Source organism: Entamoeba invadens, assembly GCF_000330505.1.
Source record: "Entamoeba invadens IP1 unplaced genomic scaffold scaff_1105074726715, whole genome shotgun sequence".
In the NCBI taxonomy this organism is placed as follows: domain Eukaryota; phylum Evosea; order Mastigamoebida; family Endamoebidae; genus Entamoeba; species Entamoeba invadens.
In genome coordinates, this window is record NW_004440286.1 from 146,131 (window position 1) to 161,535 (window position 15,405).

Consider the following 15,405-nt stretch of genomic DNA (forward strand, 5'->3'; position numbering starts at 1 on the left):
CTGGAAATTTCAGAAATGAAGAAGGCGAAGCCAGTCAAGTGTTTGCTTCTTGGGGAGTCTGGTGTAGGCAAAACTGCATGTGTCCAGCGGTTAGTAGAGACGACATTTGACAACATGTATACTGCGAGTGTTGGTGTTGATTTCAAGATAAAAGAGATACCCATTGGGGATGAAGTTGTACGTATCGAGTTGTGGGACACTGGTTTGTGTTTCTCAATATAACTACAAGTATTAAATACTAATAATAATAATTATAATAACTCTAAGCTGGACAAGAACGGTTTCGTTCAATCACCAAAACGTATTACCGAGGCTCTGATGCTGCTGTCGTTATGTTTTCCTTGACCGACAAAAACTCGTTTGATCGTATCGCGTATTGGCTTAACGAAATGCAAGACTTGCAGAAACGCCCGATAGTAGTGTTAGCGGGGAACAAGTGTGATTTAACGTCGGAGCGGTCTGTCTTTGCGGAGGAGGTCACTGCGGCCTTTCCCGATTTGAAGTATTTTGAGACCTCAGCGGAGAGTGGGAAGAACATTACCGAAGTGTTTCAATGTTTAGCTCAAACGTATGTTGATCTTTTACATAAGCCATTAGAAGCTAAAAAGATGCGAGAAAGCTTTCTAGTGCGGTCGTCCTCATCGAAGTCATTAAGTATAGAAGAAATCGATAATATTCCCGCGGCTCCTGTTCCACTAGTGAATGCAGACGAACCCGTGTTATTGTCCTCTTCATTAAAAAAGAAGAAGAAGTGCTGTTGATTGTATTTTTTTACTGTTTAACTTTTAAGAGGGGCCTTTGAACAAAAAATCGCGATAAAAACAACTGGAAATTAGCGCAACACCACCAGCGTTCGCACTGTAATGAAATTCAATTAGAACTTTTTCAAGACACTTTCAATCCCATTTTTCGTCAAATCAGCTTGCACCGTCTCTACATAATTCTTTTGCATTTTGACAAACGCGTCCATCACCTTTTTCGTTAACGCGTCGTTGTCTGCATACCCTTTCCCACCATTTAAGACTTCTTGGATCATTTGCTTCATATTAATATATTAATATAAAGAATTAAATGTTACTGATGAAATATAGTAAATTATAATATAGTTTATATTTTAATATAGTACTAATTAAATATGGTATAGTGTATGTGAGAGTTAAGATATTAATAGATATAGTAAAAAGAAACAAACGAAATGCAAGTCAGTCAAACACTGCACCCACACGACACAGACGGCTGTAAATTCATTGGGCTCAAAGACGGGAGAATCACAAAAGAAATTTGCAATGGTCTTCCCAACATCCTTTTTACTCAACAAGAAATTTTGAATGACTTTCGAGGCGACTTTGACGGTGTGAAAGTCCGCCATATCCCACAACTTGTTCAACTTAGTCAAGAGCTGTAACACCCGCTTTAACTCGTATTCGTTGTTTGTTCCAAGACTTTTATAATACTCCCGAAGAAGCTTCTTACTAGTTTCTATTTTGCGTGTTATTGAAAGGGACTGGCCCGAGACAAAATTTGATTTCATCGCATCGGGAAGCATCGAAATAGTCAAGTCAATCACTTTATCATATTGATCGACATTAGTTCTTGCCATGATCGACTGTTCATATCCGCACGCGTTACAAAATACTACGTTTTGTTTCACAAACACACAGATATCGTCCGACTTACACCGACTACATATATTTGCAGACCCGCGCGGGACCTTTTCTGGTGGGAGTCCGATAGTCGTGACTACTCCAACGCACTTCTCAAATTTGTAACTCTCAATTTTAGTCTTCAGCTTCGTGAGCTCTTCGTCAGACAACAAATCTGCTTTATTAATAATAATGACCATCGGAATGTCAAACAACGTACGACAGATCTCCTCTTCCATCACATCAAACCGCGACGCAGTCGCATCTACTACATACCACACACAGTGGATTCGTTCGGAGCTTTTGTGGACTTCCAAAAAGCTTCGCGTGACCTCCCAGAAGTCGTTTTTCGTCTTCATTTCAATCCCCTTTGCGTCGTACAAAACAATTGATTTGTGTGGGTGGATATACTTCGTATAGTACTTTGTAGGTACACTATCGACTTCTATGTTACTCGAAAAGAATCGTTGCGCCAAGGATGTCTTCCCACACCCAGCTTTCCCACATAACAAAACACTCACACGACTCTTCTCTACGGACTCCTCATACGACCGCCTGAAGCTCGTCAAGAGCGGCTGCGAGCTTTCAAGTAAAAGGGAGTCAAAGGACTTCTCATTCAAAATAAGACAGACATTCTCTATTTTATCAACAAATTGTTTTCGAATCGTCTCGATGAAGTTTCGGAAGTCAATTCCAGCGCCGTCGGTCATCGCAAACTCCAAATAGGTGTTTGAGTTTGGCGTCTGCCCGACACGACACCCCAACACAAACTTCATCTGCATTTTGAGGTGGAAACAGTACATCGTATAGCAGCTCCTCGTGTTGTTTTTACACATCACGCCGTTGGATTCCAATATATTGTGTATAGTGTTCCACGCGTTATCTATCGTCGTGAGTGTCGAATCTATAATAATCGTTTTCTTTGTGAATGAAAATGGCATACAGACATCACACTTCGTGAAACTCGACTCTTCTATCTGTTCAATTGAATACCTCTTCTCCGGGTCTATAACAAAGATATGTGACAGTAATTGTTGCACTTCCATTGGAACAGAGTCTGGTAACACATAGACAGCATATTTAATCATCTTGACTGTCTCTTCAGGGTCTTTCGAATAAAACGGATACTTCCCCGTTAACATTCTGACTAATATAACACCAATAGACCAGATATCCGCCTTTTTACCTCTATAGCAGTGGTCAAGTAATTGCTCTGGAGCTATATGATATAAACTTCCCACAACATTACTCTGCACAAAGTCCCAATCAGTCACTATAAAACTACTGTGACCAAAGTCGCAGATCTTCAAGTTAATGCCATCGCGGTCTAATATCAAATTCTCAAGTTTCAAGTCTCTGTGGACTATTCCATTGTCGTGACAATACTTGACACCACTCAAAAGCTGTTTAAAGAAGTTTCGAGCAACGGGAATAGAGAACGGTGCTATTGCAATATGTTCCGCAAGACTTCCCCCGGGACACAACTCCATGACAAAATAGAGTTGGTCATCATTTTCAATGACCTCATCGAGTCGTACGATATTCGGATGATTCAATTTGCGCAGACTCGAAATTTCATTTTCAAGGTGCTCCAAATTGATCTGCGAGTTCTTGTTGAAGATCTTGATCGCCTTTTTCTCCCCAGTGCGGCGATTGATAGCAAGTCGGACACACCCCTCACTCCCTTCTCCCAATTTCCTCTGAAGTTCATAGTCCCCGACGAGTCGGATGCTGTTCCCCTCTGCTTTCAGGCGGTAATTCTTCATTATCATATTCGCCAAGAACGAGAACTCCGCCTGACAAAGAAACGATTTGTTCTTATATGAATACGTCTGGAATATCATCTGTGCCTCTTCTTCGACACTCTGTGGTCGACTTTGTGGGCACTCGTACAGTAAATTTTCAATAGTGATTCCGTCGTCGTAGAGCACTTCAAGGATGAATTCCAAATCCTCGATATCGATCTTCCCGTCCTTTTTCGTGTCCGTCAAATTGAACAAGTAACAGGTGAACGCCTTATACTTTTGTGTGTTCTCTACTACACTCAAAAATCGATGTTTCATCTCTTGATCAAACAACGACCACAACAGCGACATCTCTTGAGATGGTATTTGAGACACATTAACTTCACCCTTAGCACCGGGAGTCGGAGTAACACTGTTGGGTGGCATTTGAAGTAACGTGGCGGGGTTCAACCCTGGCGTGACTCCAGGCGCGGGGGAGTCGCTTGGTGTGATCATACTAAAGACAGCTGGGGTGGGCGATTTTGATGTTTCTGGGAGTGATGGTGTTGTTAACGGTGCGAGGTTGCAGTCCGGCGTTTCCGTCACGGAGCATCGAATCTTCGGGAGTATTTTCCGCGAGTCGCTTTCTTTCATTTTGTCCTTCTGGCTTTGTTCACAGCGCGTTTTTAAATCGCTCACATAACAGATTAACTCGAGAAAGTCTTCATACGTCAGCCTACCCTCCCCGGTCGAGTCGTACTGGATGTAAGTTCATTGGAATAGTTTGCATATAGTTGTTTTATAACATTATATAGTACATAGGAAAGCAAACAAGAAACATCATTACTGGGGAATGGCATACAGTTGGGATGAAAGATTCTTCTTTGATAAGATCAGAGAGGACAAGGTACCCTTTGTTGCCGTAGTCAAGTTTCTCAAAAAGCTTCTTTGTATGTGACAAACGGTTTCCCATAAGGCCTCAATTTTTCACAGTTCCAAAAGTCAGTTCACTTTTCTTGGTGTTAAAATTTTGAAATTCTCTTGATTTTTTTTCTATTTGTATAGCTTTTTTACTAATCTAGAGAGCTTTATGATGTCAAAGTATTATTAGAATTATTAATTCAAATGATATTTCTAACTAGATCGACATTTGACGCGTAGATTATTTTGAATTGAATTAAGAAGATTATTTAATTAATATTCAGGGATAATTCCCTATTGTATTTTTAGGTTTTACCCACTTTTTCAGTCATTATTCTTTAGTATTAATTAGTATTCGAAACTAAAGAGTAAAACCTAAAAAAACGGGTTTTTTTAAACAAAAAAAATAAACAAAACTATTTTGATAGTTTGATTTTATTTAATTGAATGGTTAGTTATTTAATTATGATTTAAAACAGTTATTTACAGTTTACAAAAAAAATATTATTATTATTTATAATAAATAAATAAATAAATTTAGTATTACTTTTGCTTTTTTTTTTATTTTAAAATTGTAATTGTTATTGAACTATTCTAAAAAGTAATTAAACTATACAAAACCTAATAATAAGTTAAAAATAAATTAACAAAAATGTTTTTGAATTTTGTTATTAGAATTAATTTTTTTAATTAATAATAAAATATAATCACTAAATTAACACTATTGTAAAATATATCTAATAATAACTATTATTAATTGATAGTTAAAATTTATTTAGTTTTTTTTAATTATAATTATAATAATTGTAATTGTTTTAATTCACAAAAAGAATTATATGATTATATAATTTAATTTTAAATATACAATAATACATTTTAAACAATAATAAAAATTGACTGTACTATATGTTCTATTAAAATGAATTATACTAATTGCAATGAATGGATTATTGATTTGTGAGGCAGTCGATGTATTCCTGTTCGTTGTGGTGTGTGAAAGCACAAAGCAGTCTTTCTCTACAATTTCCTGTGCAGACAAAATCCTCTGCCTTAAAGTGTTTAACAAAGGTCTGGAATACACTCTCGTCTTTTCTCATAGCATCAGTCCACTCTCTCAATCCCTCAACATCGAACCTCGTGATACCATAAGTTTCTCCAGCATTATAATCCTTCACCCAATTATATCCAGACTCCATCAAATTGCACTCTGAAATGTTCAACATGAAAGTTTCCCAATTGACGACAGAATCCTTGTCGTATTCGATGATTTTAAATTTAGGGTTTAAATTGCCCCAAGTCGTTAACGCGGGGTTAACGATACTTGGGAATGTAGCGTCAGTGTAGTTTGGTAATAATCTATACGCGTCCATATGAGTATGTCCGCAGAGTTGAGCGATAACGATGCCACCGTATGTCTTCATGATGTCGGCATAGTCTTCGTTGAATTTTGGAGTCAGTTCCAACGTCCCGTCGTCACGTATTCCCATACATTCGTGTGATATTATCATCACCTTTTCATTGTTTTCTTTTGCATTTTGGAGGGTGTCTTTAAACCAAGCAACTTCATTCGCAGGGTCTGTTTCTTGGTACTCAGAACAATGTGTACTGAATGTATCGAAATAGACCAAATTAAGAGAAATGACTCTTATCCCAGGTTCAATGATTTCAGTGTAATATCCTCCTTTCTTAAACGTTTCTAAAGCTGTCGGACTTAACCAATCACTGAACAAATCACTCAAATGGTCGAGCATCCATTGAGACTTTGGGGGGTACCTAGACATGAGCACATGTGTGAGAGAAGAAGTATATTTATAATTAATATTACTATAAATAATAATTAAACAAACTCCCAGTTAGAACTGAGAAAATAGTCATGATTACCAGGAACGGGATACACTCGCAGACCAGGCATCCTCTTTTTCATCTGCTCAACAACAGAGGTAATCGTCTCTTTGTTAATTTCCTTCGATTGTCGAACTACATCACCAGGAACTGCGTCCATTAACCAAAAGACAACATCAGTTTTGTCTTTGTGTGCGTTGATAAAGTCAAACGAGGACGCTACGGTATCCAATGGAGCATAACAATTGGTATTACCACAACGACCAGCTACTTCGTTCTCTGTGTTCTTACGTGGACGAGAGTCTTCGTGGCAACAGTCGATCGAAAAACATTTCGCAGCAGATCCAACACTGTACTGGTTATCGGTATGAGTGTCTGTGATCACCCACGCTTTATATGTCCCGCGTGTTGCAAAAAACAAGACAAAGAAAAGAAGGATCATAAATATACTTTTAAAAGTTCTTTGGAAAAGATATTCATCGAAAAAGTCTCAGCAGATTTTTTTTACTATACTTATAGTTCTAGTTCTAATTTCTTTTTTATAAGAGAACACCAAAAAACATGTCAAAAATATTTCAAATGTTTTCAAATGATTATAAAAAACTATTATTTTTTAAATGATTTACTATATTTTATTTTTAACTTTATAGTAAATTAATTAGTATTGTTTATTATAAAAAATTAATTCATTTTCTTTTTTTTTTCTTGGTTTCTAGTTAAGAGAATGGTATACAGTATTATAATAATGATACAGTTCAGCTTTATTTAAAATATCTAATCTTCCCGATTTTAAACAATAAAAAAACAAAACATTGAAACACACGCCATCATCGAGGAAACAATTAACTAGTAAATATAGTAAAAAAAGCCATTAAAAACTGGAGGTCAAGCAGTGAAAACTAAAAAACAAACCCTTGTTTATCATGTCCGCACCAAAGTGGTTTGTCCCAACAAAGTCGAATGGCACGAAAATGCCTGAGTACTATCCGACCGACGACATGATAGTCGAGCAAAAGAGAAAGTTGAGAACACGCAAGGGTCCAAAGCAAACCCCCCTCGACAAACCCGCTGCTAATCTCGAGCACTTGAGAAAGAGCATTGTCCCAGGTGTTGTTTGCATTATTGTAGCTGGCAAGTATGCTGGAAAGAAGGTCGTTTACTTGAAGCAATGCATTAAGTCGGGCTCTTTGATTGTTACCGGCCCATTCAAGCTCTCTGGTGTCCCATTACTTCAAATCAACCAACGCTATGTCATCGCCACTTCACAAAAAGTCGACGTCTCAAAGGTGAACACTGAAGGTATCGATTTCATGTTCTTCAAGAAGAATACTCCTAAGAAGAGAGACCACTTCAGAAAGGTCCTCCCACAAGAAGAAATTAAGAAGGACTTCGAAAGCAAGAAGGAAATCCTCTTGAACAAACAAAAACAAGTCGACGAAACTCTCATCCCAGAAATTAAGAAGACTCAGTACCTCAAAGAATACATGAAGACCCCATTCTCCGTCAGAGTTGGTCAATTCCCTCACCTCTTGAAGTTCTAAGAAATTATGGGTATTTGTTGTTTTCTTTTAGCATTTTTGCATTTCATATCGACTTGGGTTTAGCTTTGGTTCGAGCCGCTTTATTTAATATATATTAGAACTTAATTTAATATATATTATCAGTTTACTTAATTTATTATTAATAATATTTAATAAAAGTTTATAATAAAGATTCAATCAATAATAAAAAATTCACTCTTTTCTTTTTTGTCTTATAATTAATTTGTTTTTTTATAAATTTTTGCCTGATTTAAAAAAACATTTTTGATGATCAAAAATGTATCACAAAGTTTAAAAATACAAAATTTTGCAATAAAATCGGAACACTTATAAACAGAATTATAATTGAACATTGAAATATCAACGTTTTTAAATGATTATATACTATCAAATAAAAACCATAATACTTGAATGATACACATTAATAAATCACAATATCATAATTATAATTTAAACACTGTTTGTAATAAATTGTTTTTTAAATTAATTATAATTTTTCGGTTTATGACTAGTTGGTTTCAGTATTATCATTTTAAGTTTTCATACACATAATATCTTATGACTGTTTCAACTATACTTTGTACTAAAATAATATTTAAGCTTTAAATATTATTTAATTATCTTTAATTTTAAAAAATTGAATTATAATTTATAATAATTTTATATCATAAATATGGTTGTAATTGATAGAACTCAAAGACACAAAAAAATCTCACTTTCTCTTTTTTATTGATGCTTTTACTGGTTTAGGTGCTACTCTCTTTGGTGCTGGTTTAGGTGCGACTCTTTTGATCACGGGTTTTGGTTTTGGAGCAGCCTTTTTTACGACTGGTTTTGGTTTTGGAGCGATCTTCTTGACAACAGGCTTTGGCTTAGGTTTTGGAGCAACTTTTTTGATCGCGATTTTAGCTTTTGGCTTTGGCGCAGACTTTTTGGCAATGGGCTTCGTTTTTGGCTTCTGTGTATTTTTTGGTTTTGTTAATGTCGCTTTCTTTGGAGCAGCGATTTTTAATTTACTTTTGGGAGAAGCAAAACTTTTGCCGGCTCCACCTTTTTGTGGTTTCAAAGTTATTTTTTTCTTAGCAAAAGCAGGGACGATTGGGCCTTTAACTGGGATAGGCTTCTTTCCTTTTTTTGAAGAGTCTTTTGCTTTCAGTGTCACTCCAACCTTTGGTATTTTAATTTTCAAAGCACCCAACTTGTTTTTCTTTGTTAAATTTGCCTTCCCGGGTTTTTTAGCATCAGGGAACAGCTTGTCTATCGCACCGTTCACCGTTTTAATAGCTCCATCCTTTACTGGCGCAAGTCCGTTTTTGATCTGATTCTTTAGTCCTGTTTTTGCTTGATCCTTTACGTATTCGCCCAACTTTTTATTGAATCGTTGACCCAATTTCGATTTTTGAAAATCCTTAACAGACTCTTTGTTCTTAAAAGTGCTTGAGAGTCTCTTCAAATCAACTTTCTTTTGGGATTTTAATCGTGTTTCTTTCCACACTTTATTCAAATTCTTTTTCATAGTTTTCGGAGTGAATTCGCCCAGTGTTTTCGTCTTAAAGTCTTTTATATTCTTTTTATAATCAAACGGACTTTTGAGTGCTTCTGCTGCTTTGCTCTTCAAGTTCTTCTTCGACAAATCTAACGACTTTCCTTGAAGTACTTTCATCCCAGCATCAGTTAAAGTATCAGTTGCCTTACTCACAACTTTGTTTACTCCCCATTTGACTACCTCCTTTCCAGTCTCCTTTGCAAGTCTCTTAATCGCCTCTTTACCTCCACCCTCTTTGTATCCAGTTGCTGTCTTACTAGCAATGTTCATCGTCTTCTCCGCTATCCCTCCTACAGTTTTAACAGCTCCAGATACTTTTTCAACAGCAAAAGCAGCTGTCGCAATCGGTGCAGCGACCACATTAACACCAGGGATGAATGATGCGACTTTGGCAACACCACCAACAACTTTGGCTACCTTGTTGACAGTGCCAGCAATTTTAGTCACTTTAGAAATGGTTTCTGTTACAGCAGGACCATTTTTCTCCATCCAAGCAGCAGCTTTGTCCGCGATTGCTTTTGCAGACTCTTTGAATTTTTCACCCCACTCCTCATCTTTTAAAAGAAGGTCAAAATCATCGTTTTCAAAAAAGGTCATGAAGCTGTCGATGTCATCATCACTGAAAAAGTCGCTCTCGTTGTCAAACAAACTGACCAAAGAATCATCAAAAGAGATTTTCAATGAAGCTGTCAAGGTTAGTAATATAGCAACAATTATCATTACAATATGAATTCCCTGTTTACATTGTTTTTTTATCCCCCCTTTAAAATAACTCTGTGGCTATTTTATTGATAATACTATATATTTTTAGTATACAACAATACAAATTATCTCTATATTTTGAAACCATGCTTCTAATTACTTCCAGCTTGTTTAATGATTTTTTTTTCGTGTAATTATTGGTCATTTTTCGCTCTTTTTATGGGTTGATTCATTTTTCTTGTTTTTCATTTTTTTAGTTCATAATGACCCAAACTTATATTGTACAAATATATAGTTCTTTTTTAACTGGCATCTTTTTGTTTTATGTTTAAAAATACAATTTTATTACTCCAAAATGGTAAAAAAATGATGGAAATTTTCATTTTTTTTCTTCAGTTTTGGTAATTATAGCTTTTTATAGCTTTTTAATTAAAACTGTAAACTTACTTCCCAATTATTTTTATTGTATATTTTGTTTGGATATTTCCTGTTTATTAACTCTATAAATATTTATTAATAAGTTAAATAATAACCAAAAAAAAACTAAAATCTACCATATTATGTCTATTTTTTGAATTTAAAAATATAACTTTAATAATACAAAACTGAAAAATAGAAAAAGTCAACATACTTTTAACCAAAAAAAATAAATTTGTTAAATTGTTATTTAAAAAAATAGATATATATAACCCGTCATAGCATGACGGTAACACTTGACGAAACAATACAAAATGTGAGTTACTTGCTATCAACGAACATTGCCTGTGCTCCTGGCGTGACTTGGTCGTACATGATCGCCAATTTATAAATGGATTTCTGATATTAAGTCTCTTCCTTTCAATTCACTTACAAGCCATCTCCAAACCATATAGAATTAATACAGAAACTATAAAATATATTATTTATGTATCTTTAAAGAATGTCTAGTATAAAACAACAAACATAGAATGTGGGGTATTTCTGTAAAAAGGAGTGTATCTGTGCGAATATAATAAGAGCAAAATCGTCGTCTTTCAAAACGACTTTCTGTAAAACTCTTTGCCATAAAATGTGGATCACAAAAAGGGGTTGTTCATTCACACAATCTGCCATTATTTCACTGAGTTCGACTGATTCGATGATTTTGTTCTCCCCATTCTTTGAATCCCAGACACCAAGTGTTCTTCCAAATAATTGACACAACACTAAGTAAAGCACATTCACAGAACTCGGCGCAAACGGAACAAATGGGTTTGCTGTTTTGTAAATAACAAAAGCGTTTAACAATGCGACAAGGGACAGTTTCTTCCTATTAAGTGTTTCAAGTTGATTATAAAACTTCATTTGGCTCAAACACCCATTCAACTTCTCTTGTGAAAAATTTGTGATCCACACAATGAGTTGCACGATTTTCGCGTTACTGATCCCGTCGTACCTCTTTCTTAGAAACTCAATGAGGTTCTCCTTGCTCTTCTCGACTTCGGAGACAAGACTCAAAAATGACATCTGTGAGAAGTATCGTGAAATGTCATTCATCTGTTGTTGTCTGATTTCAAGAAAGTCCAAATGCGTCTGAACCGTCACGGAACCCCTCGCAAATGTGAATTCGGGATATTCATAGCACGGTACTAATATCCCATTGCCATTCTTCTTATCCATCAAATCCATCACCACCATGAACCTCCCCCTTTCGAAAAAGAAATTACAAAACTGCGCAATGAACTCTTCGTTGTGCACATTAGACGAACCAAGAAGCTTTGTTATCTTACGCAAAAAGTCGTCGGAGCACAGTAAAAGCATTTGAAACGTGTTTTTGTAGATCATCGCCATCTCAGAGAACATCACGTACTCGACCCTTTGCTCCGACACAAAAGTCGAGTATATGACAAACAAGAGCGTTTCCAGAAATTCGACGTCTTCAATCGAGAAGTATTGAAGACATTCCAATAATCGCCGGAAGAGTTCCACTGCCTTACTTGCCTGTGTTGTGAAGATTTTGTTTGTGAATTTCTGTTCGATAATTGTTGGGTCGAAGAAGAGTTGGAAACAATCGAGTGTCATCAATAATAGAGTTAAAAACTGTTTGTGTGACGTCACACTAATTTTGGAGCAATTCTTCTTTGGTATTATGAAGAGTGTTGTTGCGTAAAATCGTGTTTTTGTTTGATACGCTCCAAGAACAAAGTAATGATAGTTCTTGTAGTTGGCCGGGTGCGACGCTAAAGGTACAAACCACGTGTTTCCGATGACGTTGATGATATCTTTCTCGTGCTGTGTGACGTTATTCATGAAGTCAAATAACACCTCCACAAATGGGACACCTGGGCTCTTTAAGTCTCCATTCAAATGAAAGTTGCACTCTGCCGAGACCACAGCAAAGAGTTCATATAAAGTTTCATATTGAAAGAGTTTACTGAGTTCAATGAATACCTCATTAAGAGTATCCCAAAACATCGAGTTCGAAAGTGTTTGCATCGCGCTTTGTAATGTCTCGAAGACAGTGGTCACAACTAGTTTTGCTTTGTCCTCATACGTCCCAAAAACCTTTTGAATGAGTGTGGGATCATATTTAATTCGGCCATTATGGTGTTTACACATCACATCACCTTCAAACCGGAAGATCCCACAATCACAGTATCCCCGAGGGTCGTTGAACGTTTTGTAGTTATGCCCAACGTGTTCCGACTTATCAAAACAATCTTGACATAAAGTGACATTAGGTCCGTAACATTGGGGACATCGATAAGCTGTTGTCAATCTATTGTAACACTGTCTTCTCGTTGGCCCCCTTTTAAGGCGTCCAATGAGGTTGGTTAATATCGAGTAATATGGAAACACACTAAGCGACTCATTCAAGTTTTTTCCATCCACAGTTATGCTCCGAAGTAATGTGTTTAATGCAGAAGAAAGCTGTAAGGGATCAATTCGATCAAGATCCTCCATGATTTTTTGAGTTCTTTTCTTCTTCGTTCATTTCATCATCTAATAAGCCTCACTTTTTTCATTGTTTAAATTTATTATATATTATAATTTTATTTGTTATTTATTATAGTTTATTGTTGGAATAATAGTAAATGGTAAAATCAAATGTTTATTGTTATATTTGTTTTTAATTAATAATTTGTTAATTTTTCTATTGTGTGGTTAATTGGAATAGTTAGTAAAAATGTTATACAATAATTATATTTTTTTATAAAAAAAATTGTAAATAATATTTATTATTGAATTAATAATATATTACAAAACCATTAAACTATAAAAAATACTATTATTTATTTAAAACAAACTAACTATAATGTTTAAATTATTTTAATAACAACATTATTAAATAGTAGATTCTATTTTTAACAACAAACAAGAAGAAGTAATTTATTATTAACTATATCATTAAACTAGATTTTAAATTAAAGCAAGAACTTAAAAGAAGAAATGAAAAATCGTGTTATTGGAATTGATTTGGGGAATTATAATGTAGTAGTTTCGATATTAAAAGATGGAGTCATAGACATAGTTGAAACGCCATTAGGGCAGTCTTCATTTCGGTCTTCAATAGCTGTAATTAAAAATGAAATTAAGGCTGGTGTAGATGCCAGTGTATCCCAAGTATGGCGGTTACCCGAGTGTTGTTACTTTGGTATTGAAAGATTATTAGAACAAAATATTTTTGAAGTTGAAATTGATAGTTATAAGTACAACAAAGAAGTTTTACTCATCTACTTTTTTAAAATGATTCAAACTGTTTCTCAAGCTGATTTATGTATTCTTACACTCCCTTTAAATATACCTGAAGAGAAAAAGTCTTCAATTAAAAACATTCTTGAACTTTCGGGAATGCGATGTCTTCAAATAGTTTCCCCAAGTGTCTGTGTGTCATTATATTTGTGGTCTTACTTCCCTCAAATTGGAGAATATATATTAGTCTTAGACGTTGGTGAATCACAAAGTTCGTGTTATGCAATTAAAAAAGAAAGTCTTGGGGTGAGTATTATAGTAGAAGATTCTATACCAATTGGTGGTGCAAATTACACCGAAGTGATATATAAGAAGGTCGAAGAGATTTTAAAAGAGCGTGGCTATGATTTCAAAGACTCATTTTCAACATCGAAAAGTCTAGACAGTACAAGCGACAGTTCTTTCGACTCAAAAAAGACAGACACCGACGAATCAAAAACGTGTCTGAGTGAAAAGCTTCGTCGTAAGATAAGTGAAGACGTCGAGAAGTTCAAAGCGACATTTTCAAGTCGCCAGTCGCTTGAAAGTACTATGAAGATCTCCATCTCGAGCACTGAAGAGATCAATGAGGTCATAACGCGACAAGAGTTCATTGAATGGGTTAAAGAATATGACGAACACATTTTAAAGTTGGCGCAAAGGGTGGTTGCGACACTCCAACGGCGGGAAGGTGTTGAGATCTATGACATTGAGTTTATAGGAGGAGGGAGTCGTGTCGATACTCTTCGTCGTGTATTTGAAGAACACCAATTTATAGTGAAGCACCGATTGAATAAAGAAAATGTGATATCAAAAGGAAGTGTTTTGGTTGGGATGCAGCTTTCTTCCAATTTTGAAAAAGTCCGACTGTGTTCTGTCCAACGAGTGATAGAACCAAACACCTTCAAAATATCGGGGATTGGGAATACAGAGGCCAAAACTAAAAATTGTACCGTGACAATCCCCAACGTGCACAGTGAAAATTGTGAATTGGAATATCAAGGAAAAATCGTTGGTAAAATCTTAAATTGTAAGTTCTCTGAGGAATTTAGTGATTTGCGAATTAATATCAAAAATTGGGTGTATTGCTATTCTAAGGAAAATCATATCTATTCGAATGGCGTGTTACAAAGTGACACAAATGAAAAGGTGATATACCGGGTTGGTAAATTGAATGAAGTTAGTGATGGCAGTTCTTTACTATCCACTCAAAAAGTAGGTCCTGGCTATTTTTTAGATCAAGATGTAACACATCAAAACGCTTTAAAACAACTCAACGACTTGTACATGCAAACTGAGAAAGGTCAAAAGAGTGTTCAAGAGTGCAACACTTTAAAAGCACAATTCGAGACTTTCATTATCAATAATAAAAATATTCGGTCGGAAGACGAGAACGCAGAATTAATACTAAAAAGAAAAGAAGCAAGAAAGGTTGTGAATAATGTCGAGCACTTGAAAGATATTATTGGAGAGTATATCACTCAATTCTAGAATAATTAGTTATTATTAAATCATAAGTATAGAAACTATACTGTTATTATATTTAATTGTTTTAAATATATATAATATAGTATATTACTAATAACACAATAAATGTTATTAGTAATGGTATTATTGATTTGGATTGATATTTTTATTACCATTTGTAGTTTAAAAATAATAAACTACGAAATAATTATAAAACATTTTAAAAAAATTTAAAATGTGTTATTTTTGTAATCAAATAAAAAAAAAAGTATGTTATTAGTTTGATTATAGTTTGATTTTTAAATCAAAATAAACTTGAATTTTTAATT

General features: G+C 35.0%; 7 protein-coding genes across 7 annotated transcripts; 3 read left to right on the forward strand and 4 right to left on the reverse strand.

The window, feature by feature from the left end:
* Window positions 1-15: 15 nt before the first annotated feature.
* On the forward strand, window positions 16-761 carry EIN_485590 (hypothetical protein; the record flags this gene model as incomplete). Its single annotated transcript, XM_004255890.1, has 2 exons — window positions 16-202; window positions 268-761. 2 exons carry the CDS (start codon window positions 16-18, stop codon window positions 759-761), a joined length of 681 nt encoding a protein of 226 aa, XP_004255938.1.
* Window positions 762-874: 113 nt separating this feature from the next.
* Window positions 875-4,211, reverse strand: EIN_485600 (hypothetical protein; the record flags this gene model as incomplete). Its single annotated transcript, XM_004255891.1, has 3 exons — window positions 875-1,039; window positions 1,193-4,126; window positions 4,200-4,211. The coding sequence occupies 3 exons, from the start codon at window positions 4,209-4,211 to the stop codon at window positions 875-877; spliced, it is 3,111 nt and encodes a 1,036-aa protein (XP_004255939.1).
* Window positions 4,212-5,235: 1,024 nt separating this feature from the next.
* EIN_485610 (sphingomyelin phosphodiesterase, putative) lies at window positions 5,236-6,572 on the reverse strand (the record flags this gene model as incomplete). The annotated part of the gene is made up of 2 exons (XM_004255892.1): window positions 5,236-6,061; window positions 6,136-6,572. The coding sequence occupies 2 exons, from the start codon at window positions 6,570-6,572 to the stop codon at window positions 5,236-5,238; spliced, it is 1,263 nt and encodes a 420-aa protein (XP_004255940.1).
* Window positions 6,573-7,053: 481 nt separating this feature from the next.
* EIN_485620 (60S ribosomal protein L6-B, putative) lies at window positions 7,054-7,671 on the forward strand (the record flags this gene model as incomplete). The annotated part of the gene is made up of 1 exon (XM_004255893.1): window positions 7,054-7,671. One exon carries the CDS (start codon window positions 7,054-7,056, stop codon window positions 7,669-7,671), a length of 618 nt encoding a protein of 205 aa, XP_004255941.1.
* Window positions 7,672-8,383: 712 nt separating this feature from the next.
* On the reverse strand, window positions 8,384-9,937 carry EIN_485630 (hypothetical protein; the record flags this gene model as incomplete). Its single annotated transcript, XM_004255894.1, has 1 exon — window positions 8,384-9,937. The coding sequence occupies one exon, from the start codon at window positions 9,935-9,937 to the stop codon at window positions 8,384-8,386; it is 1,554 nt and encodes a 517-aa protein (XP_004255942.1).
* A 720-nt stretch (window positions 9,938-10,657) lies between these two features.
* On the reverse strand, window positions 10,658-12,841 carry EIN_485640 (hypothetical protein; the record flags this gene model as incomplete). Its single annotated transcript, XM_004255895.1, has 2 exons — window positions 10,658-10,735; window positions 10,862-12,841. The coding sequence occupies 2 exons, from the start codon at window positions 12,839-12,841 to the stop codon at window positions 10,658-10,660; spliced, it is 2,058 nt and encodes a 685-aa protein (XP_004255943.1).
* Window positions 12,842-13,327: 486 nt separating this feature from the next.
* On the forward strand, window positions 13,328-15,100 carry EIN_485650 (hypothetical protein; the record flags this gene model as incomplete). The annotated part of the gene is made up of 1 exon (XM_004255896.1): window positions 13,328-15,100. The coding sequence occupies one exon, from the start codon at window positions 13,328-13,330 to the stop codon at window positions 15,098-15,100; it is 1,773 nt and encodes a 590-aa protein (XP_004255944.1).
* Window positions 15,101-15,405: the final 305 nt, after the last annotated feature.